The sequence below is a fragment of the Chionomys nivalis genome, chromosome 25 (assembly GCF_950005125.1).
Source record: "Chionomys nivalis chromosome 25, mChiNiv1.1, whole genome shotgun sequence".
Lineage (NCBI taxonomy): Eukaryota > Metazoa > Chordata > Mammalia > Rodentia > Cricetidae > Chionomys > Chionomys nivalis.
The window spans coordinates 28,900,550-28,926,366 of record NC_080110.1 but is presented as its reverse complement, the minus strand read 5'-3'; the positions used below and the strand labels follow the sequence as shown (position 1 = coordinate 28,926,366).

At 43.6% G+C, this 25,817-nt stretch overlaps 1 protein-coding gene across 1 annotated transcript; it reads left to right on the top strand.

Moving 5' to 3' along the window:
• The first annotated feature begins 4,877 nt into the window (after positions 1-4,877).
• On the top strand, positions 4,878-25,492 carry Ptges3 (prostaglandin E synthase 3). Its single transcript, XM_057758076.1, has 8 exons — positions 4,878-5,231; positions 15,481-15,594; positions 16,078-16,147; positions 16,759-16,857; positions 19,005-19,094; positions 21,698-21,760; positions 22,950-22,974; positions 24,571-25,492. Coding segments are annotated over exons 1-8 (483 nt in total). The 5' UTR covers positions 4,878-5,229; the 3' UTR covers positions 24,591-25,492.
• The last annotated feature ends 325 nt before the right edge of the window (positions 25,493-25,817 follow it).

The following is a 25,817-nucleotide window of genomic DNA, read 5'->3' as shown; positions in this document are numbered from 1 at the left end:
AACTAGCTCTTGTAGACCAGGCTGGCCTCAAACTCAGAAAGATCTGCCTGCCTCTGCCTCCCGAGTGCTGGGATTAAAGGTGTGCGCCACCACCGCCCGGCTTGGCTATAAGTTTCACAAAAGTTCCAATCTCTTAGGATAGTTTTATAATTATGCTTTGCCACAGAGATAATGCATACTACTTTGCTATATTTTTTCAATATTTTTCTAAAATCTTCTAAAGCCTCTTCTTTCCTCTAGAAATATTGAGAACATAAACTCCTGTGTTTGAATCGTGACCTCCCAGCAGAAATTACATTGTCAGTAAATGTACAAGGCAAACCTGTCACAGCTTGGGTCATGTCAGCTAATGGCTGAGACTATGGTTAAAGGCATGAATGAAGTATGTGAAACCCATTGAGATGGGGTTAGGAAAGTCAGAGAAGTAACCAAAGGAGGAGTGGATTGTGGATTGCCATTCAGTAGACCTGAATCTTCCAAAGTGTCTCATGAGAGACAATTGTTTCAAAAGAATATTTTCCCAACACCTTGGGGTCCATATGCAGGCCAGAGGTTAGCAAACTATTGCTTGCAGACCAACTCTAACTCACCTGCCATCAGTTTTTATCCAATCTGAGAGTAATGAGTGACTACTATATAATTTTAATGGTCAGGAAGACAGGTAACACATGCTTGTAAACCCGGTACTTGGGAGACAGAAGCAGGCAGACCTTTAAGGCCAACCTTATCTACCCTGTGAGTTCCAGGACAATCAGGGCTACACAGACCCTGTCTCAAAGGAAAAAAAAGAAAAAAACCTAGGAATACAACTCACTGGTAGAGTATTTGCTTAGCATGTATGAAATGCTGTGTTCAATACCTAGTACTAAAAAAAAATGTATTTCAAGCTGGTGATGTTTAGCACAGTGTTAGAATGTTTGCCTAGCATACACAAGATCCCTGATTCAAGCCAAGCAACAGTGGTGCACACTTTTAATCCCAGCACTCCGGAGGCAGAGGCAGGCGGATCTCTGTGGAGCAATATTATACAGGCCACATATTTCTGCATTGTATTGGCGGCCAGGCGCTCAAATCACAGTTGCAACTGAGGTGGTCACAATAGCACTTACAGACTGGCTGCCGCTTGGGTCAGGATATAATAATGTTGTTCTGCTCCCTTCTTTGCAATTATGGGGATTGCCTGGGAAGAGGTGTTAATCGAAGCTAGTGACAGAGCTGAGGACTTGACTTTAGTCCTGCTACCCCATACCCGGGAAACAGAATGCTAATGGACTTCCCCCCTCAGTTTACCTTTGGAGATAAAAGCTGTTTGGAGAATAAATGCAGGTGATTTTCAGGATTTGAATGAACCCTGAGACTTCCTTCCGATATTGTGTGAACTGTGTCTCAATTATTCCCATACCTCCACACCGGTCCAGAGAGTTAGTTTATGTTGGGGTTGGACCCTGACAGATCTCTGAGTTTGAGGCCAGCCTGGTCTACAGAGAGAGTTCCAGGCCAGGACCACACAGAGTTCCAGGACTACATATATCTTCTGGAGCTGGAGTTACATGTAGTTGTGAGCTGCTTGACATGGGTGCTGGGAAATGAACTTGGGACCTTTGTAAGAGCAGTATATGTTCTTAACTGCTGAGCCATCTCTTCAAACCCCAAACCCCACAAAAGGTAGTTTGAAGTCAGCCTGGTCTATAGAATAAGTTCCAGGACAGTCAAGGCCACACAGACAAACCCTGTGTGTGGGAGAGAATATTCCAAAAGTACAAGTCAAAGATATACTCACTTGATATTTGTCTGCTGATGGTAGAAAAGTCTTTGCTTTCCATACTTAAGCCTATATAAGAACTAAAAACTTAACCTGGGTGTGGTAGTACATTCCTTTAATCCCAGCACTCAGGAGGCACAGGCAGGCAGATCTCTTGTGAGTTAAAAGCCAGCCTGGTCTGCAGAGCAAGTTCCAGGACAGCCAGAAATACACAGAGAAACCCTGTCTTGAGAAAACAAAACAAAACCCCAGAAAACGTTGTGTGTTCAGTGAAGAACACTGCATTCTATTAGATGCAATAGTCTCAATCTGAGCTGCAGTCAGCAGCAGGGTTTGTTGCGTCCCGTGTGGGAAGGTACTGGCAGTGCAAGCTGTAGCATGCTGTGTTAGGAACCAAGGCTGCGGAGTTGTGACCTGCAGCATGAGCAAGTAACATCCTCTTATGAACTGAATAGCCTTCTACTGTAACACGAGGGCCTGCTTGTTGGGTTTCTGTCCTGCCCAGTTCCCACAGCCATTTAGCCCCAAAGAATCACACAGAAGTCTACATTAGATATAAAATGATTGGCCCATTAGCTCAGGCTTCGTATTAGCTCTTATAACGTATACCAGCCCATTATTCTACGTTAGCCACATGGCTCGGTACCTTTTTCGGCAGGGTAGGTCACATCTTGCTTCTTCTGTGATCTGGGCAGGACTGCAGAGGAATGGGCTTCCTCCTTCCCTGAATTCTCCTGTTCTCCTTGCCCCACCTCTACTTCCTGCCTGGCTACTGACCAATCAGTGTTTATTTAAAACATAATTGACAGAATACAGAATTGTCCCACACCATTCTAGTCCTTATTTCCATTTCTTTTTTAGTTATTTTACGGGCACTGGTGTTTTGCCTGTTACAGCTGTGAGTCACCATGTGGATGCTGATAATTGAACGAGTTCTCTACATCTCTCCATCCCTTCTGTTTTTGCTTTTCAGACGGAGTATCACTGCCTGAGCTTTAATCCTTGCTGAGATTAATGCCATCTGGCCTTGTTTCTTGTAAATTTGTTTCATGTATGGATGTTTTGCCTGCATGTAATGTCTATGCACAATGTACAAGCCTGGTGCCAATGGAGGCCAGGAGGAGTCAGACCTCCTGGGACCAGTTAAACTGAACACAGGTATTATGGAAGGGCAGTCAATGCTCCTAACCCCTGAGCCATGTCTGCAGCCCTGAAAAAGTTTCTTTACAAGGCCTGTCCTGTTTCTTCCAGCAAACATGTGCTCCATCCTAACAGCTGGTCTTTTCTCTGAGGGCCGTGATAGTAATGGTGGTGCCATGAACTGAACCCAGGACTCGTCCATGCTATATAGCCCCGGCTGTCCTGGGTTGGATATATAGACCAGACTGGCCTAGAACTCAAGAGATTCACCTGCCTCCGCCCCTGACAAATGTTGGGATTAAAGGCATGGGCCATGACCCCCAGCTCCTTTAAAACTTTGAGGGAGCTAAAGATGGCTCAGCAGAGAACTGGGTGCTCTTCTCAAAGACCCAGGTTCTAGTTCCAGAACCTACATGGTTCACAGCTCCAGTTCCAGAGGATCTCATGGCCTCTTTTGACCTCCATGAGGGTGTCAGGCACACACGTGATACACATACATGATGGCAAAATACTTACAAACCTCAGAAAAAAAATTAAAAATTGAAATTTAGAAGCGAGAAGTCACCCAGACTGTCTTCAAACAGTATGCAGCCCGACTGGACTGAAGGTTGCCGCCCCAGCTTCCTTAGCTGAGATTACAAATCTGTGATACTGCCAGGCAATGGTGGTGCAGGCCTTTAATCCCAGGACTAGGGAGGCAGGCGGATCTCTGAGTTCGAGGCCAGCCTGGTCTATAAAGAGAGGTCCAGGATAGGCTCTAAAGCTACAGAGAAACCCTGTCTCAAAAACAAACAAACCAAAGAAGCCTGTGCCACTATGCCAGACTGTTCTCTTTTCCCTGACAGGTGGTAAGGCTTCAGTCTGCCTGGCGCTTGTGAAACAGGCAAAGAGGATGAAGACTACATGGTGAGCATCGCCTCAGAGTCTGGGCTCAATGATACCAATAGCATTAAACAAAATACAAAAGCCTGTAATACGAGCACAGCAGGGTTACCCTAAATTTGAAGTCAGCCTGTACTGCATAGTGAGTTTAGGGCAGCCTGAACTACTGAAAGACAAAACACAAAAGTTCTTATTTTCATCCCCTTCAACCATATTGAGCCTAGCACCCCCATTTTGCAGATCTGAATACAGCTTTCATTTCACGGCACATGTAGTACTTTATTTTGATTGCCTTCAAGCTACCGCTCTTCCAAAATGTTTTACTTTCCTTAAACTTGTGTCGTGCCCTGAATAAGTGGTTCACTGGTCTACGTCTGCCTTAATCTGTCAATTTTTGACAAGCAAATACTGTTCTTGGTTACTAACATCGCTAGACCTTAACCCAGCGTACAAGAATTTTAGAATAAATCCGCAGCCTCATCTGAATCAGATGCAAAGAGACAGAGAATGGCTAGAAACTTTTCCCTCCTCGCCTCACCAAGGTCGCCAAAGTCTCAAAGCAGGGAACAGGCCCGCCGCTAGAGGCAAATTCACAAAAGTAGCTCCTCAGCTAAAGGCTCTGCGTTCCCACTATCCCCAACAGGATTCTAACATTCAGGAAAAGGGCGAGATGATCCAGGCTTTAACAACGAAGCCGTGTCCCCACCGGAACAACCAAGGCTGTACGCCCAACACTCGGGAGGCTGAGGCAGTGGAATCGTTGCGAGTTCGAGGCCAGCCTGGGCTAGTGTGGAAGCCCCTTTCTCAAACAAAAATGTCCACCAACACCTCTTTTCGGAGACCTGTTCACTCGTCAAGGTCTCCCGCGGCCATTGCCGCAGACTCCCACATCCAGCCGCCTGCAGCTGTTTCCTAGGGAAAGCGTCCCGTGCGCGTGCTCGGGCGGTTGGCGGCCAACGGTTTACTAACGCGAGAGGGGAGCACGGGAAGACGGCCGGACCGAGGCCTGCGGCGGGCGGCGGGCGGGGCGGGGCGGGGCGGGAAGCGTCGCGAAGGAGCGGGGAGGCCCCGCCCTTTCCGTAGAGAGCTCTAGAAAGCCGCGCGGAGCCCGAAAACAAAGAGTGCGCAGGCGCGGCGGCCGGGCCCGGGCATTTTGCTGCGTCACCAGCCGCCGCCCGGCCTCACCACCCCTCGCACGCACGCACGCTCCTTCTCCGTCCTCGCGCCCCTCTTCCGACACTTTCCTCCTCTCCCGGCCTGAGGGAGCCGCTCTCCGCGCGGTGCATTCTGGGCATCGAGGTCGAGCCCGCCGTCGCCGCCGTCGCCTTAGGGGAGCGAGAAGAGGCCGCGACCGGGCAGAAGACGCCGGAGAGGAGTCGACTCGCCAGCCACCGCCGCCAGTGAGGCCCGCCCACCCGTTCGCCTGGCCCCCTGCCCCGTTCACCATGTGAGTGCGCCATCCCGCCGAGGGCAGGTCGTCCCCGAGAGAGGCCGCGCGGGAGCTCCCGGCTGCCGGGAAACGGCCCCTGGGCCCTCCCCCACTCGCGGCCCTCCGCCTTTCTCCCGTCGCTGGCGGCCGCCCTGCCGTGCGCTGGGAGGTCCTGCATCCCTGTTCCGGTTACCGTTGGCGGGCGGAGGACATTTTTTCCCTCCAGATGTCCGCTCCCCCCACCGCCAGTCCGTCCCCCCGGATTCCTCGGGCCAGAAATCCCACTTCTCACCTCCCCCGCCCCGGACGGCCTGGCCGCCTCGGAACTCCGGGAACTTAGCCTTAGGCCTCAAACTCGTGTGCGAGCGCCTTGCCCAGCGGGCATCGGAGCCGCGGAGTCGCATGGCTGCTCCTCGGTGATGCCCGGGCTCGGGGCTCCCGAGTTCTGTAAGCGCTGCCGATGGGGCACCACGCGGCCCTCCGCCCTCCGCGGCAGGCACTGCTAGGCAACTAGAGGGGCCATGCCGTCACCACAACGAAACTTCCCGTTCCCGTGTCGCTCTCGGGAGCCTTCAGACCCCTTCCCAATCCAGTCAAATTCAGCAGCGAGTAGTAGTTCTGCACGTGTCTAGTCACAAGAGACTTGGGGACTCGTTCTGCATTTCTCAATAAACTTGGGATGGCGTTTCATTATGCGCCCTCCACGGGAGGATGAAATAGGTGTGGAGGGACCACCTTACTGGCCTGAAGACCTAATTTGTCTAGATGGAGGTGGTTACGGGTTCTCTTAACAGTCTTAGCTTTGGTGATTTTAACCTGGTAAGAATTTTTGACCCTGTTTTTTCTAGGCCTTTCCTTCTCAGGAAAACTTCTTCAGATGAGTGGGTGCTGTGCTGCACAGCCCTAAAAGTTAATTGCGGATAGTGATTGAAAAGAAACTAGATTAAACAATCATACAGGTGTAAGGACTTCCCTGAATACTGTGTGGCTAGAACTCTAAAGGGATGGAACATACCCTAGAGCTGGTTGGTGGCTGGGAACAGGCCCTAGAAGACAAGTGCTGGAAAACATGGAAAGAAAGAGAAGGTTTGACTTCGTTTTTGCTTACGTTTATTCTTGTGTGCTCCTGGAGAAAGGAAAAGCTGTGGGAATGTGTCTTCGTGTCGGGGTAGAACTCAGGTGGTCAGGTGTGGCGGTGGGCGCCTTAACTTGTTGAGCCAGCTCGCCCGCACCGGTATAAATTTTATTTTCGAGGCGTTACGGATCGAACTCTTATGTTAGGGGAGGACTCTTATCACCTGAGCTGTATCCCAATGCCACCTCTGGCTTTTTAAGACATTGATGTAAAACTTTTTTTTTTTTTTTTTGGTATTTAAATTACTAACCAGATTGGACGTCTCTAAGGAGAAAATGAATTGCTAGGTAAAAATATAATCCAATTAAGAGATGAGCATAGCCAAACAAAACACCTTTTCATCAGAAGTACCAGTTTAGGAACTGGAGAAGTAGTAGTTCAGTGGCTAACAGCTCTGGCTTCTCTTGCAGAGGACCCCAATACCCACGTGGTGGTTCACAGCCATCCTTAACTCCAGTTTTAGGGATGTTGTCTACATACAAGCAGGCAAACATTCATGGACATGAAGTCAAAGTGGCTTGTTTGAAACATTTCTGTAGGTAATGAATGTAAATAGGTGAAAATTGCAGGTAGCATATTCTACCCCTTCTCTAATTATAATGCTACTACCTCCAAAAAGAAGGTAGACCAGGTTGGCCTCGAACTCAACAGAAACCCGTCTGCCTCTGCATACCAAGTGTTGGGATTAAAGGCATGTGCTGTTACCAACCAGCACAATTTTTTTTGAGATTTTTTGTTGGCCCTGGACAGGTGGCTAAGATTACTTGCTTACTGTCCTTGCAAAGGACCTAGGTTTAGCTCCTATCACCCACGTGGCTTGTAATCTGTAATTCCAGCTTCAGGAGATCTAATGCCCTTTTCTGATGGGTGGGTACCAGGCAAGCATGTGGCACATACATATACTTGAATGCAATCAAAATACTAGTACAGTGAGGTGAAAATATTTTTTTTGATTACATTTAAAATTATGTGTCTGTATGGGTTTGTACATTCTAATGCAGGTTTCAGCAGAGAGCAGAGGTGTTTGATCTGAATAGAGGCTGTTGTGAGCCAGCCAACCTGGGTGTGTAGGTGTTTTGGCTGTACATATGTCTATGTGCCACCTGCTTGCAGCACTTCCAAAGGTCAGAATAGAGTGTTGGGTTGCCTGGAACTAGATGGAGTTATAGATGGTCGGGAATCACTATGTAGCTGTTGAGGATAGACCCCCTGGGTTCTAGATGGAGTTATAGATGGTTGGGAATCACTATGTAGCTGTTGAGGATAGACCCCCTGGGTTCTCTGGAAGAGCATCCAGTGCTCTTAACCATTGAGGCATCTTTCCAACCTCTACTAACAATTGATTTTGCAACAAGATTTAACTATGTAGCACTAGTTGTCCTGGAGCTTGCAATGTAGACCAGGCTGCCTGAGACTGACAGATCTGCCTGTCTCTGCCTCCCAAATGTTAGGTTTAAAGGCATGGTTCACCATGCCTGGCCCTATTAATTTAAAGATTTTTTGAGTCGGTCCACTACATATGGAACTACCCTTGAATGCTTAATCTTTCTGCCTCTACCTTCCAAGTGCTAGAATTAAAGGTGGTACATGCCATTAAAATCTGCATAGTAGCCGGACGGTGGTGGCGCACGCCTTTAATCCCAGCACTCTGGAGGCAGAGGCAGGCGGATCTCTGTGAGTTCGAGTCCAGGCTGGTCTACAAGAGCTAGTTCCGGGACAGGAACCAAAAGCTACGGAGAAACCCTGTCTCGAAAAATCCAAAGAAAGAAAGAAAAAAAAAGATCTGCATAGTAAAGCTTCATGTATGCATATACCTCTTTATTTGGTTTACTACTAATTATTATTATTTGGTACTTTTTTCAAGGCAAGATTTTTCTGTGTAACCGTGACTGTCCTGAACTCACTGTAGACCAGACTGGGCTCTACATATCTCTGCCTCCAAGTTCTGAAATTACGATGTATGCAACTTCACCTGGCTACACACTTTTTTTTTTTTAAAGCTTGCACCATTGTGCACATTCTGAAGTAATTAGATCCTTCGTGTTTTAAATGCTCAGTATGTGGGGGTAGATAGGCAGCTCGTTCTTGAAGAGCAGTCGCTACTCTTTCAGGGGACCTGGGCTCAATTTTCAGGCTTCATCCACATGGGGACTGGCAACAATTGGTAATTCTGGTTTTAGGGGATCCAGCATCCTCTTCAGACCTTTCTGAACAATCTGACCCCCAGTGCCAGACATATAAGCAAAATGTTCTTACATACATGTAAAATAAATATGAACCACTCCTTAGAAGATAAATGTTCAATACATACAATTTTGTAACAGCTCTAAAGTAAAAATTGGGAAAATCCAACTAATGGTGTTGTCTGTTGATGTCTTCTGTAAATAGGTTTATTCTCTCTCTCTTTTTTTTTTTTTTTTTTTTTGGTTTTTCGAGACAGGGTTTCTCTGTGGCTTTGGAGCCTGTCCTGGAACTAGCTCTGTAGACCAGGCTGGTCTCGAACTCACAGAGATCCGCCTGCCTCTGCCTCCCGAGTGCTGGGATTAAAGGCGTGCGCCACCATCTCCCGGCTTAGGTTTCGTTTCTTCTCTTGATAGTCTCATTGTGTAGTCTTGGCTGTTCTGGAACCTAGACCAGGCTGGCCTTGAACACCAGAGATCAGCCTTCCCTTGCCCCTCTGGTGCTGGGGTTAAAGTTACATACCTATTTATTTACTTATTAAATAAATACTTATTTATATGCTTTGCAGAATTCCCAAAATAAAATCTTCAGCCTTCCAAACTTAAGAGTGAGCATAGGGTATGCTTCTTCCTTCAGTGTTGATTTTCTAACCACTGTAACCTAGCAACTGACTTTTCTTTTTTTCTGTTTTTTAATTGTTGAGTTAGACTTTAACTAGAAGGCATAGAAACAAAGTGACAATGCTGGATTGTAGGTTACTCATTGCTAATTTAATATTGGTCTGTTTAGGGGCTGGAGAGATGGCTCAGCAGTTAAGAGCACTAGCTGCTCTTCAGAGGTCCTGAGTTCAGTTCTCAGCAACCACATAGTAGATAGCTCACAACCATCTATAATGGGATCTGACGCTCTCTTCTGGCATGCAGCTGTATATGCAGACATAGCACTCATACGTAAGAAAATAATGAATAAACAAAAGCTGAAATTGTGCCAGACAGTGGTGGTACATGCCTTTAATCCCAGAAGCAGGCGGATCTCAGTGAGTTCGAGGCCAGCCTGGTCTATAAGAGCTAGTGCCAGGGCCGGGCGGTGGTGGCGCACGCCTTTAATCCCAGCACTTGGGAGGCAGAGGCAGGCGGATTTCTGTGAGTTCGAGACTAGCCTGGTCTACAAGAGCTAGTTCCAGGACAGGCTCCAAAACCACAGAGAAACCCTGTCTCGAAAAACCAAAAAAAAGAAACTGATAGAGATACAATAGTTTTGTATTCATTCTCTTGTGAATTCCTGATCCTTCTGCCTCTACTTGTAATACCAGCCATGGAAAGGTAGGGGCTTTAAAAACACTGAAAAGGTGACTGGAAAGATGTTCAGCCAATAAGTGTTCTTGATGAACAGTCATGAAGACCTGGGTTCAAATGTCCATCACCTGGGCCAGGAGAGATGGCTCAGCAGCAGGAGCACTGACTGCTCTTCCAAAGGACCAGGGTTCAGTTCCCGGCACCCAAATGGCAATTCATAACTGTCTGTAACTGCAGTTCCAACAGATCTGACACCCTCACACAGACATACATACAGGCAGAACACCAGTATACATAAAATAAAAATCATTTAAAAATTTCCATTGCCCCATAAAACGCTAGGTATTTGTGCTGTGTGGACAGGACAGGGGGGTTATTGGGGCTTGTTGGCCTCCTACTTTCAGGTTCAATGAGACATGTCTCAAAGGAATAAGGTGTGGAAGCAGAGCAAGTGTGAGACAGACATATCTGGCTGTTGCATATCCCTATACACACATATGCATGTATATTACATACAAACATGCACAATTTTTGTGCTGTTGTGTGTGTAGATAATTGTGCCCGTGTGTGCTGGTATGTATGGAGGCCTGAAGCTGAGGCCGTATACCTTACTCATTGAAACATGGTTAATGGTGCAGAGAATGTAGACCAGGCTGTCCTGGAACTTGTAGTCTTCCTACTGTCGGCTTGTTTTTTAGTTTTGTTGTTGCTGGGTTTTTGTTTTTGTTTTTTTGGTTTTTTTTGGTTTGATTTTTGTTTTTTTAATATGCATCATTGGTGTGAAGGTGTTGGATCTCCTGGAACTGGATTCACAGACAGTTGTGAGCTGCAATGTGGGTGCTGGGAATTGAACCAGGGACCCCTGGAAGATCAGCCAGTGCTTTTTTTTTTTTTTTAGATTTTATTTATTCTTATGCATACAACATTCTGCCTCCATATATGCCCGCATGCCAGAAGAGGGCACCAGATCTTATTACAGATGGTTGTGAGCCACCATGTGGTTGCTGGAAATTGAACTCAGGACATCTGGAAGAGCAGCCAGTGTCTTAACCACTGAGTCATCTCTCCAGCCCATCCCATGTCTTAAATAAGAATGAGCCAAAGAAAAACAGCATGGTTAGGCATGGTGATACATACCTTTAATACACCTGCCTCTGCCTTCCAAGTGCTGAGATTAAGGCACGCTCTGCCACCACCACCAGGCAAGTAATTAGAATTTTATTCAGCTGCCACTTGTGTGCATTGGTAAGGAATCGCTCATGAATTAGCTTTAGTGAGTGGGTATCAAACCCAAAGCATCAACTTCTAGGCAAGAAGCAGGTTGTTTTTATTTTAAAATAAGGTAAAATACTACACTAGATCTTCACGTACCTGTTAATTTGGTATTACTCAGGGTTCTCTAGTGGAAAAGAACCAATTCAGTGAGTGTATAACAGACGGGGTTTATTGGCTTCCCTTCCATAATGCTATGTCACTAAATAGTCCCAACAATGGCTGACTTATCTATCCAGAACCTGTAGTTCTTTTAGTCACTTCCAGTCTGGTGCTGAAAGCCTGGAGGAATCTCAGAGAGCTGCTGCTGGCCTTCCGTCATCCACTTTGGGAGCATGAAGCGGTGGCAGCAACAGGGCAGGTGAACTTGCCATTGGAATGTGCAACCCGCAGTTATTTAGGATGTGTCTTCTCCCTTCAAGTAATTTGGACAAGAAAATCACAAGAATGTCTTTTAGTTGATTTAGAATCCAAGTTTACAACCAAGATTATTTGGGTAGGGTCTATTTTTTATTTATTTATTTGCTATGTAATACAATATTCTGTCTGTGTTTATGTCTGCTGGCCAGAAGAGGGCATCAGACCTCAGTACAAATGGTTGTGAGCCACCATGTGGTTGCCGGGAATTGAACTCAGGACCTTTGGAAAATGCTCTTAACCACTGAGCCATCTCTCCAGCCCTAGGGTCTATTTTTTATCTGTCACTTCTTTGTCCCCAATGGATTTTATTTCCAATTTAAAGATTAATAAACATAGCGTAACCGGTGAGTATTAATGTCTGAACAGGATGACACTACTAATGATACAGGAAAGAACATTGGAGGTTATTGAAAGTTGCTGTAGGGCTGGAGAGATGGCTCAGCGGTTAAGAGCATTGCCGGCTCTTCCAAGGGTCCTGAGTTCAATTCCCAGCAACCACATGGTGGCTCACAACCATCTGTAAGGAGTTGTGGCGCCCTCTTCTGGCCTGCAGGCATGCACCCAGACTGAATATTGTATACATAATAAATAAATAAATATTTAAAAAAAAAAAAAAAGAAAGTTGCTGTAACAGGCATAAACTCGAGTGTCCTGCAGAAAAGCCTCTCCGAGGTGTCCTGCTAATTGCTTGAGGATACACAAAGCTGTTTACCAAAAGGAACTGTTTTCTAAAGTTAAGCAAAGGACAACTGGGTAATAGTGGTGAGCTGTAGCTATTAGTCTTCATGGACAGGCAAGTTTATTGTGATTTTTATTATTGATGGATGTGCTTGTAATATGTATGTGCCTTGGAGCCCTAGTTTCCATCTTTATGTGAATTCTGGGAATTGACATCAGGTTGCCAGGCTTGTGTGGCAAATACTTTTACTTGATTGCAAATCCATCTCACCAGGACAAGATAGACTTTGTTTTCTTTTAAGTAGCACAGTTTATTTATTGGTTGGTTAGTTGATTGTTTGGGGGACATGGGAGCAGGTGCTGTATAGCTGTATCTGTCCTGGAATGCTCTGTAGATCGGGCATGGCAAACAGCACAATTTCTTTTTTTTTTTTTTTTTTTTTTTTTTGGTTTTTCGAGATAGGGTTTCTCTGTGGCTTTGGAGCCTGTCCTGGAACTAGCTCTTGTAGACCAGGCTGGCAGCACAATTTCTAAGACTAGATTTCTCCAAAGGAAAACACTGCATACAAAAATGAATTCATCTTACTTAAAATACTTACAGTGCTTGAGTTTAAGCCTAGGGGTTTGCCCGTGCTAGGCAAATGGCTCTCTAACACTGAACTGTACTATAACCAATGCCGTTTCGGGGGACAGTAGTTGAGATGCAGTCCTACTCCAAAACTTCGATTTACCTGGACTTCAATAGTTTTCCTACATCTGCTTCTCAAGTGCTGGAACTATAGACATAAACCACCACACTCAGCTACATCTAATTAAATTTTTCTTTATTGCTAAAATTTTCTAGTGTATTCTTCGCAAATGGGTGGCCTCTAAGGTCTACTCTGTTGAGGGCAGAAGATTTTGTAGACTTCTTTGGCCCTTCTGAATAAAGTACTTTGGCCACCACAAGCCCTGATTCCCCCATATTGTAGAAGAAATTCGGCCAGGTGGTGGTGCACACCTTTAATCCCAGAATTGGGGAGGCAGAGATAAGAAGATCTCTGTAAATTCAAGGCAGGCTTGGTCTACAGAATGAGTTCCAGGCTGACTCCATAGCTACTGAGAAACCCTATCTCTCTCTTTTTTTTTTTTTTTTTTTGATTTTTTCGAGACAGGGTTTCTCTGTGGCTTTGGAGCCTGTCCTGGAACTAGCTCTTGTAGACCAGGCTGGTCTCGAACTAACAGAGATTCACCTGCCTCTGCCTCCCAAGTGCTGGGATTAAAGGCGTGCGCCACCACCGCCCGGCCTATCTCTCTTTTTTTTTTAAAAAAAAAAAAGAAAAAAAAAGAATTCTGGACCATGGTTAGTGGCATGTGCCTTTAATCACAGCAGAGGTGAGCAGATCTCAATGAGTTCGAGGCTAGTTTGGCCTACATAGTGAGACCCTGTCTCAAAAAACCAGAAAAGGAAAGAAAAAAATTGTAAATGAGGGCTGGAGCAATGTTCTACTGTTCTTAGAAGGCCCAGAGTTTGGTTTCCAGCATCCTTATCTGGTGGTTCACAACTGCTTGTAAATCCAGCTTTTCTGACCTCTATGGATACTTGTACGCAGGTGCACAAACTGCCAAGTGGTGGTAGCTTATACTTTTAATCCCAACACTTGGGAGGCAGAGCCAGGTGGATCTCCAAATTTGAGGCCAGCCTGATCTACATAGTGAGTTCCAGGACAGCCAGGGATACAGAGAGAAAGTCTTTCTCAGAAAACAAAACAAAAATGAAATCTTTCAAACTGAATGTAAATGGTGTAATTTGTATTCAAGAGGCTAAGGCAACTCTGTCAGTGCAGGGCAACATGAACATGTCATAAAACAAAACATGTCATAAAACAAAAACCCCAAGGGGAGAGGATATAGTTGATAGAGAGATTAGTACATCTGCCAATATGCCAATATGTACTGAAGAGATTTTTTTTTTTTTTTTTTTTGGTTTTTCGAGACAGGGTTTCTCTGTGGTTTTGGAGCCTGTCCTGGAACTAGCTCTTGTAGACCAGGCTGGTCTCGAACTCACAGAGATCCACCTGCCTCTGCCTCCCAAGTGCTGGGATTAAAGGCGTGCGCCACCACCGCCCGGCGAGATAGTTTTATTTTGGCTAGCTTATTGTCATTTCAACTGGGGAAGCTAACGTGCCATTTTCTTTTTTAACATGTGTTAATCACTGTACACATGTATCACTGCACATGAGTACAAGACAGCTTGCAGTTCTTTCTAAGACCACATGGGTCCCAGGGAGCCCCTCAGATGGTGGAACTCAGTTCATATGAGTGCTTTGCCTACTCATCTTGGATCCTTTGGAGCTGAGGTTACAGGTGGTCATGAGCTGCCCTGTAGGTGCTGGAAATTGAATTTAGGTGTTTAAGACTAGCCAGTACCCTTAGCCACTGAGCCATCTCTCTAGCCCTTGTTCTGTAAGACAACAGCTTGATATATATGCCTCCTGAGTTCTATGACAACATATCTTGACACCTCTAAATTTTTCAATTATTTTGTTCCAGGATTTGGTACATCAAACTTAGACCCTGCAAATGTTAGGCAAACATTATGCCATGCCACTGGCTACATCCCTATTACTTCTAAATTTCTAATGTTGAAATTCCAGGATTGTAAAATACTACGTGCTTCTGAAAGTGGCTTAGTTTTCTTTATAATTTAAACCACGCATCTTAGTTTCAGTGGTACTGGTTTAAAGGATTGACAGGGTATATTAAATGTTAGATTTTGGCTTTTAAAATCCCTATTAATGCTGGGCAGTGGTGGTACACATTCTAGCAGTGAGGAGGCAGAGGCAGGCGGATCTCTGAGTTCAAGGCCAGCTTGGTCTACAGAGCTAGTTCCAGGACAGCCAGAGCTGTTACACAGAGAAACCCTGTCTTCAAAATCAGCCCCCTCCCCCCCAAAAAAATGTTAACAATGCATCTGTGTAGAAAACACAATTGCTAAAGGCTGTTTTCTGTCCTACAATGATATTAGAAAGATAAATGGTGTTATGTGGGTGGGCAGTGGAAGATGAGATGTCTAAGACTAATGTGAGCTATGTGAAATCCTGCCTTTTTCCCCTATCTCCCCAAATAAAATCCCTATTATGAACGTTTTTGTCCTTCTGAAATTACCTTGTGGGAGTCCTTGAAATGTGGAGTAAATATAAAGTATAAGTTTAAAAATGTGATAGAGAAATACATTACTGTGTTAAATGTGAAGTTATTTAAGTACTGAACTCCTGTTTGACTGTATCGTTTTCTTTATTTGTAGGCAGCCTGCTTCTGCAAAGTGGTACGATCGAAGGGACTACGTATTCATTGAATTTTGTGTTGAAGACAGTAAAGATGTTAATGTAAATTTTGAAAAATCCAAACTTACTTTCAGGTAATTTGCTTGTTTGTCTCAGGGTAGCAACTTGGGAAGTAAGGGTTTATTGGGCTATGCATACCCTGTTCACCATCAAAAGAAGTCAGGGTAGGAACATGATGGAGGCAGGAGATGAAGCCAAGGCCATGGAGGGGTGCTGCTTACTGACTTGATGCCTATGGCTTGCTTAACCTGCATTCTTATAGAACCCAGACCACCAGCACAAGAATGGAAGCACCCACAATAAGCTGGATCCTCTCCAATCAATCACTAATGAGAAAATGCCTTACAACCTGCCTATAGCGCACTCTTATGGAAACATTTTCTTAGGTTGGCTTCTCTCAGATGACTCTAGCGTGTGTCAAATTGACATAAGCTAGCCAGCACACCTTTTTATATCAGTGTTACTCAAAGCTTATTTCAGATAACTGAGTGACTTAATCTTGTTTTCTTGCTGATCTATTGTTTAAAGATGCTTATTTGAATTTCTCTCTCTTTTAGTTGTCTTGGAGGAAGTGATAATTTTAAGCATTTAAATGAAATTGATCTTTTTCACTGTATTGATCCAAATGTAAGTATTAATGCTTTATTCAGATTTAAATTATGAGGAAATGCTGATAGTAAATAAGTCTAATTAATATAACAATTTATAGAGACTGCTGTATTTTATAGCCTCCATTCCTGCATGTTTTTTATTCTGTCACTGGACAGATGACAGCACCTTTGAAGCCTGTCTTTAGATCTGAAATCTTAGAAGCTGAGAGCCCGAGGAAAGAACCAGGAGGCAAAGGCAGGCGGATCTCTGAGTTCAAGGCCAGCTTGGTCTACAGAGCTAGTTCCAGGACAGCCAGAGCTGTTACAGAGAGAAACTGCTTACTGGCTGACTTCCCGTGACTTGCTCAGTCTGCTTGTGCCTATAAGGTGAATTTTCAGAAAGCTGAGACAGGATGGCTTTGCCTACATAGAAAGAAACACTCGGGTGTGCTGATTAAGGAGGATCTTGAATTCAGGACCAGCAGGCTACACAATAATGACCAGATTATGGAAGAGTACAGCTCTGTGATAAGAGTATTCCCTGGTACATTTCAAGGTCTTAGGTTTGATCTCCAACAATATAATAAGAAGGTTAAAAAATCTGGAAAGGGACAGATATAAACCGGTGTGATGATGCTCTTGTTTTAGGACTCCAAGCATAAAAGAACGGACAGATCAATTTTATGTTGTTTGCGGAAAGGAGAATCTGGCCAATCGTGGCCTAGGTTAACAAAGGAGAGGGCAAAGGTGAGTTGTCATTTTCTGTGCTAGAGAAATAAAAAAGTATATTTTCATAATTTGATTTTGTTTTATTTTATGAGAGAGTTTCCCTGTGTATAATTGCTGGTGTTCTATACTTTCTAATCAAATGTCCCTAGTTTTATATTCAAGAGGTATATACTTATGCATCAGATGTAGTAACACATTTGAGGCTAAGACAGAAATACTGTGTAATTCAAACTAGCTTTCCTGGATGTCTTCGTTACGTTTACTTGTTGTTGCTGTGATAAAACACCATAGGAACCAATTTAGAGAGAGGGTTTATTTATGTACTCCCACGTACATAGTCCATCACTGAAGGAAGCCAGGATAGGAACCTGAATGCTGGAGCTGATAGAGAGGCCATGGAGGGGTGCTGCTTACTGGCTGACTTCCCGTCTGCTTTTTTTTTTTTTTTTTTTTTTTTTGTCGAGACAAGGTTTCTCTGTGTAGCATTCCTAACTGTTCTGGAACTAGCTCTGTAGACCAGACTGGCTTCAAATTCACAGAAGTCCACTTGCGTTTGCCTCCCAAGTGCTGGGTGGGATTAAAGGTGAGCACCACCCTGGCCAAGCCAGTCTGCTTTCTTACAGAACCCAGGACCAGAGCCCTGGAATTACCCTGCCAACAGTGGATCATGCCCATCAGTCGCTAATTGAAATGTTCTTACAGGCTTGCCTGCAGCCTGATCTCAAAGGACTCTAACCTGTGTTCAATTTCAAAATCACCAGTACACTGTGCTATATAGTCAGAGCCAGCCCTTTTTTAGGGCTGGGCTTGGTACTCTGTGTCTACAAGGTACTAAGTTTACTCCCCAACACAGAAGAATTTGCCAGGCATGGTGGTTCACAGAGAAAGGAGAATCATGAGTTCAGCACCATCATGGTCTTTAGAAGTTACAACTGTCTAAAAAAAGGAAAGGGAGAGAATTTGCAGAGGGAAAGCTTTTCTAAGGTATGTGGCTATCATAGGGGTATAAAGTTTGGTGTCACTTAAAATTCAAGTAACTGGGGGTGGATTGCCAGGATGACTTAGTAGACAACCATGATTGCTGCCAAATCTAAAAGCTGAGTTTGATTCCAAGAACTCACGTGTTAGAAGGGGAAAACCCACTTCAAGTTGTTCTCCTATCCTCTTGTTCCTCCACACATTTAGAAGTACCTTTGCCAGGCGGGGGTGGCGCACGCCTTTAATCCCAGCACTCAGGAGGCAGAGGCAGGCGGATCTCTGTGAGTTCGAGTATAGCCTGGTCTACAAGAGCTAGTTCCAGGACAGGAACCAAAAGCTATGGAGAAACCCTGTCTCGAAAAACCAAACAAACAAACAAATAAATAAATAAATAAAAACAAGTACCTTGTGTGGTGGCTTTTCCCAGTATGTAACGCAGAAGCATAAGGATTTCTGAATTTGAAGCCAGTTAGGGCTATATAATAAGGTACTTGTAAATCCCAGTCTCTGGCCTCCATCTTTGGAGGCCCAATCTCTGTGCCCACCAAACATGCCCACTCTCCCAGTCTATTTAAACTGCTTCCCTGGAAGGTCCCCTCCTGTGTCGTCATCGACATTACTCCCCACCCCCTGCCCCCTACCCCGTCACTTTTGCAGCCTCTCGGGACCGCCCAAGAGCGCAGGAATCCCATTAAGCATGGATATTTCTTAATTTGGCTTGATTGGGTTTTTTTTGTTTGTTTGTTTTTGTTTTTCGAGACAGGATTTCTCTGTGGTTTGGGAGCCTGTCCTGGAATTGGCTCTTGTAGATCAGGCTGGTCTCGAACTCACAGAGATCTGCCTGCCTCTGCCTTCCAAGTGCTGGGATCACCACCGCCTGGCCTTGATTGGGATTTTTGCATCGGCAGAGAGCTCATGTTAGGAAAAATTCCTAACAGTACTGTCTAGAATGAAAACAGTGGCACTAGGGCTGTAGCTCAATTGACAGAGTGCCTAATATGTAGCCTGTAATCCGTTTCTCCAGAGGGATTGCTGTTTTTTGTATAAAAGTTAAGTTAAACAAAATGATTCATGGGCTTGTTAACTACTTTTGGTTTCCCTTGAATTTTTCTCCTTTGATTTTATGTCTCCTTAGTGGTTGTAAGCTCAAAAAACTTAACATGGGTAATGCTTCTCTTGATCTGTAGCTTAACTGGCTTAGTGTGGACTTCAACAATTGGAAAGACTGGGAGGATGATTCAGATGAGGACATGTCCAATTTTGACCGTTTTTCTGAGGTAAGTTCTCTTAGTGGCATCCTACCCTGTTCTCATAATTATTGTCTTGTCTTTCCTTTTTTTTTTTTTTTTTTTTTTTTTTTTTTTTTTTTTTTCCTTTTAAGGAAGGGTTTCTCAGTGTCCTGGAACTCATTCTATAGACTGGGCTGGCCTCACAGGGCTCACCTTCAGAGTGCTGGGATTAAAGGTGTGCGCTGCCACCACCTAACTTTAATACTGTTCTGTACAGTCATTTTGATATGTTTTTCTTTAATGCATATGGGTGTGTTTTGCCTGTGTATGTGTCTGCACCTTCTGGTGCCCATGGAGGCCTGATGATAGTGTCAACAGTTCCAGGAAATGGGATTATAGAGGGTTTAAGCCACTAGAAGTCAAACTTTGGTCTTCTTCCTCAAAGTCACCTTTTAAAATGGTTTTTAAAGCTCAGTGTTATGGGAACTTATGAAATACTATCATGTATAATTTTTTTTAAGAATTAATGTTTTAAAGCTGATGTATAGAAATTAAAAATGAATGCTAGGGCTCTTAGTGGTTAAAAGCACTGGCTGTTCTTCCAGAGAACCTGGGTTCATTTCCCAGCATTTACATGGTAGGTCACAACTGCTCTATAGCTCCATTTCTAGAGACTCTAATGACCTTCCTGGTCTCTTCGGATACCAGGCTTACATATGATGCAAAAACATGTGCAGGCAAAACACCCATATGCACAAAATATCAGAAATACAAAATTTCCTTTTAAGAAGTTTTAATACAGTATAAGTGGTTGTACCAGCCCAATGTTGGAACTGTTCTGGAGTATAAATTCAGCATTTGCACTTCACTTTGGAACTATATAGTATAGATACACTTTTGTACACCAGAATCAGGGTCTGGAGAGATGGTTTAGCAATTAGGAGTTCTTGTTGCGCTTACAGAAGACCTGGGTTTGATTCCCAGCAACCTTATGGTAGTATAACTCTCCATAATTTCCAATTTTGTGAATGAATGTTAGCTTGCATGTATGTATCTATCTGAGGAGTTCAGAAAATATACTGGTGATTGTGAAACACCATGTGGGTGCCAGGAAATAGCCTGGATTCTCTGCAAGAGAAACAAGTGTTCTTAACTACTAAACCATCTCTCCAGGCCTCCCTCCCGCAAAAAATAAATAATAAACAAGGAGCATCATGGTGAGTTGTTGACATTGAAGTGTGTATCCATGTGCTTGTTCGCAAAATCAAGAAGAGGAGCTAGTTGTGGTCCATGCCTTTCTTTAATCCCAGCACTTGGGAGGCAGGAGGCACAAGAGAATCTCTGTCAGTTCAAGGGCAGTCTAGTCTACTTACTGAGTTCAGACCTACAGAGTGAGATCACCCTGTCTCAAAAAAAAAAAAAAAAAGTCAAGAGTGGAATAGATAAACAAAAGGACTTTGCAGTTTTGTTTTGTAAACTGTCACAAGTATGCTACTATGGCCAAATCGGGAGATATTTGTTAGATGTATATAAACTAAGTTAAGGAGGAATGTGCTTTAGTTGGTGAATACTTACTGAGCTTGCATAAAGCCCTGATTCATTTTTGATCCCCAGAATTTCAGGAAGCCAGGAGTGATAGCAGTCTGGTAGTGGATATGGGGCTCAGGAAGTTCGAGGTCGTCTTTAGCTCATAGTAAGGTCATAGCCAGCCTTGCCTACAAGAGACTATCTGAAAATTAAAACTTAGGTGCTAAATTTCCAGCTTCATGTATTTAACTGGCTCTTGATTTTAGTAAGACAAGGTTATCAGCACCTGACATAGTGCATGACACATTTTGAGCAGTTTTCAACTTGTCCAATTAATAAGCAAGTGGTCTTAATTGTTGAGCCACCTTGCCAGTCTGTGATTTTTGGTTTGGTTGTTTTGAAGGTGTCGGGTGTATTGTGTAACCTCAGTTCTGTAGACCAGGCTGGCCTTGAACTCACAGAGATCCCTCTACCTCCTAAATGCTGGCATTAAAGGTGTGTGCCACCACTGCCCAGCTTTCTTTTTAAAAGTTTTTTTGTTTTGGGGTTGGTTTTTGTTATTGTTATTTGGTCTTTAATCGGATCTCACTGTGTTGCCTTGGCTGGCCCAGAACTTACTGTGTATATCAGGCAGCATGTCTGTGAATGTTTTTTGCATACCTGCTGCCTGAAAAGGTCAGAATTGGGCATGATACCCCTACCTGGAACTGGAGTTTATCAGTAATTGAGCCACCATGTGTGCCCAGGCCCTCTTTAAGAGCAACAAGTAAAGGTGGGCATACAGGCTCCAAAATTAAAGAGAAATGCTGTCATGAAAAACCTACCACTGAGCCATTCGAGTTTTTTTTGTTGTTGTTTATGTAACCCATCAGGCTTGCCTCTTACCCCAGTGTGTAGTTGTGGCTACTGCGTCCTCCTTGAACCTTCCCTTGTTTTCAAGGAAGTAGTATTCTCTCTGAGTGTATGTAATTACATAGACTCTGCCTTTCCGAGAAAGCAACTTAAGTTTCTTTTGCATTCATAGATGGGAACCTATGATGGAGTAAAGGTTTATATCTGGAGTGTGTAGCTTATTAAAGCTGATTTTAACATTTTAAAAAAACTAATTTTTATGCTTGAAATAGATGATGGATCACATGGGTGGTGATGAGGATGTAGATTTACCAGAAGTAGATGGAGCAGATGATGTAAGTATATGAACCTTCTTTTCTATTTCATAGTAGTGAAAGGCAGTTCAATATAGATGGTCTTACGTGCTCAGTTGCTCCCTGCAGCTGTTCATTCATATCCATCCTTTTCCCCCTCATAAAGGGAAATGTTGCTTTTTTTGTTGCTGTTGGTGGTTTATTTTTCTGTTTATTTTTAAGATGTATCCATTTTGGGGTATTTTTTTTTTTGCCTAGTTGGAAAATTGTATTTGAACCATTAAGGATCATATTTTTAACAAATCATTGCACAAAATAAGAGTTAAGAGATTGTCTTTGGGGTCTAGAGGTGGGCTGCTCTTTCAGAGGGCCTGCCTGAAGGTTCAAAACAAAAAAAAAAGATTGTCAGCCAGGCGGTGGTGGCGCACAGCTTTAATCCCAGCACTTGGGAGGCAGGCGGATCTCTGTGAGTTCGAGACCAGGCTGGTCTCCAAGAGCTAGGTCCGGGACAGGCTCCAAAACCACAGAGAAACCCTGTCTCGAAAAACCAAAAAAAAAAAAAAAAAAAAAAAGATTGTCTTTGGGTGGTAGTGTGTATGCCTTTAAACCAAACACAGCTGGATCTCTGTGAGTTCAAGGCCAACCTGGTCTAAAAGATCTAGTTCCAGGACAGGCTCCAAAGTTAAAGAGAAACCCCATCTTGAAAAACCAAAAGAAAAGAAAGAAAATTATTGTCTTTTTACCAAGGATATAAATAGGATTTAAAGCCAGGTCGGAGACTATAATAATAAAGGGATGTGAATGCATCAAGAGGAAACATATTCAACTATTAGAATTCTTCCTTTAATATTACAACATTTTAGCACTAGTTATTTATGTAGTTGGGAGAATTCTCAACTTCAGTATGTAGAATTAGAATTCATTGTTGTCTTTGTATTGAGTCAATTTTTCCTTTAATGGAATGACATGAGATGATAACAAGGGGGAGAATGGAGTGAGTTCAGTCCTAATCAAGAAGTACACAATATCTTTTACAGAAAGGGTTCTGTTGCAAAGTCATTCACTTTAGGAGAATAAGTGAATTATCATTAAGTTCTGGGTTCCATATAATTGTATTTGCTACTATGGTAAAAAAAAAGTACAATGTTTGAATTTTTAAGGTAAAAATATTCTTTCTGTAAAGAGAAATGTGTACAATTAGTGTTGTAACTTATAAAAATTTCTTCTACAGGATTCACAAGACAGTGATGATGAAAGTAAGTGAGGGGTTTGGGGGGAGGCGGGTGTTTGTGGTTTGTTTTATTGTTTCTAGCGTAAGTGCTTGTCCTACACTGAGACCAAATTTCAGAGCAGACACCAATTTTCTTTTTAAACTGAAGAACAATTTAATGCCAGGACATGGTAGCACATGCCTTTAATCGGTGACAGAGGCAGGTGGATCTCTTTAAGTTTGCGTCCCTCCTGGTCTACAAGAGCTTGTTCCAGGGCCGGGCGATGGTGGTGGCGCACGCCTTTGATCCCAGCACTCGGGAGGCAGAGGCAGGCGGATCTCTGTGTTCGAGACCAGCCTGGTCTACAGAGCTAGTTCCAGGATAGGCTCAAAAGCCACAGAGAAACCCTGTCTCGAAAACCACCCCCCCCCCCCCAAAAAAAAGAGCTTGTTCCAGGACAGGCTCCAAAGCTACAGAGAAAGAAACCCTATCTTGGAAAGAAGAAAAAGAACAATTTAATTTTAAAAGAATGGTAGAGTACAGGTTAGGTTAAAATCACAGCAACCACCAGGAAAAGTGGAGGAAAAACTCATACCTATTGTCTTTACACAGGGTTTTTCCTGTGTAGCCCTGGCTGTTCTGTAACTCTAGACCAGACTCACCTCCAACTTTGATCTGCCTGCCTCTACCTCTCAAGTACTGGGATTATAAAGATGGACGCCACCGCCACCTAGCACATTTTATTTTGTGTTTTGACTGCATGTGTGTGTGTGTGTAGCTGGTGCTTGGGGGATGAAAGATGCTGTCAGAGCACTTGGACTTAACAGCCAAATGTGAGCCACTCTTTCATTACCAGGAAATGAGCCTGGGTTCTCTAGAAGAGTAGTAATCTGTCCAGTCCCAAGAACATACTTTTCAAATTTAGCGTAGAATAGAATTAACTTATTAAGAAAGGAGAAAACATCAGGTTAAAGCGAGGGGTATTACTTCAAGAGTTACAAATTGTCTTTATTATGGGGATACAAAGGAAATGGGATTCAAAGTGAAAACACAGGCTCAGAGAGTACAGACAAGGTAGAAGCCGCTCTGCCCCAGGGAGATGTGAAAAACCGCACACACTTACTTCTGCTCTGACCTCCCAAGAGAGTGAGCATGTGAGCATGCTTCTTGTCTCTGCTTATTAGTGCACTCGTAGCACCTCACACTATGCCCTAAGGGCCGGTACCCCAAAAGATAATTGGCTGAATGAATTCTCAAAACACCAGGCAGTGGTGGCATGTGCCTTTAATACCAGTACTTGTGAGGCAGAGACAGGTGGGTCTCTGAGTTCGAGGCCAGTGTGGTCTACAGAGTAAGTTCCAGTTCAGCCAGGGCTACACAGAGAAACGTTTCTCTGGGGAAGAAAATTAAAAGGGGGGGTGGCACATTCCCAAGAGGTGAAATGGGATAGCTCTTAAGGAAGAGGCCTCAGAGATCCTTGTCACGGTTTTAGAAATCCCTTACTCTTTAAGGGGTCCTGTGCACACAAGTGTTACTAGGACGTTCAGTTCTGTCAGCTGCTTCTCTGCTGAGACTTTGTAACTCTTAGATTCTGTTGTAGTTCTCTTCTAGACCTTAACTAATTGTTTCTAATCCTTTCAGAAATGCCAGATCTGGAGTAAGGAATGTTGTCATCGCCTGGATTTTGAGAAAGAAAAATAACTTCTGCAAGATTTCATAATTGAGAAAATTCCTGAGTTGATAGCTCTAAAGGCAGATGCTGTATTTGCCTCCTTTAACCCATTTTTCAACCTGTTTTTTTTTTTTTTTAATTTTTTTTTTAAAGGCTTCACTAAGGGTTGATAATGTACCATTGTATGGGGCAATTTAAGTCAGGTAAGGCAATATTCTTATGCATGAACATTTCCCAGGATTCCATAAAGCAGTTGAGATTCTAGGCAACTGATACAACAGCTCTGATGAATAAACACATTTCACCTAAGTCTTCTTTCTTCATAACACAGCTACTTACTTACATCTTAGGAAGCTCTCAGCTTAGGGAAAGGTCCCTAGTTTAGATCCCAGACCATGAACTTGAAGGGGGCGGAAAAAAATTGGCTGATTCTTAAACTGATGACCTGCCATTCTTTCAGTGTACCTTTCAGAATTATTCCACTAAAGTTTATTTTTCAAAAATGTACTTTACATTATTGTATGTGATCACTTGTCAGTGTTCAGGTGTGTTTAGCTAAAACTAGTGAATGCCCTAACTTAGATGGTTTTTGAAGCCCATACATTTGGTATTATTTGGCCCTTAAGCTCTTTAACATCTCTAAGCATGGAGGACGAAGAAAGAAAGCTGTACATTGTTGCTTGAGAGTCTGTACATTTTAGACCAGATTTGTATTTGCACCGTCAGTATGGCAAATGAGTGGAAAATGTTAATACACTATTGGATTTTTTTATTTCCTGTTTTGATTTCAGCTTATGCCCTGGCTGGAAAACCTCAATTTATGTTCATGACAGTGGGGATTTTTTTAAATGTCTACATTCTTTCTAATAAACTGTTGGACGATTTCTTGGCTCTCCTTCTAAGTGTCTGGTTTGATGTAATCTCATGTATTTTCCACTCACTGGAATGGAGTTCTTATTTTTTTTTTGAGGGAAAACTTTGGGACTGCTGTTTGAAAAAAGAGGTTGCTGTACTGTCACAGGAAACCCTTTCAAGTGGATCTGTAATGGACACTGTAGATGCACTTTCAGCAGCTGGAAAAGTGTTGTGTGACTTGACTGAAATAAAACTAAATGTGTTGTCCTCCTGTACATCTCTCAGCTCCTGCATTTAGCAGTGTTACCTCCACACTTCTGAAGTCTGTCCTGCGGAGGGAGCCTGTGTTTCCACCATGCTG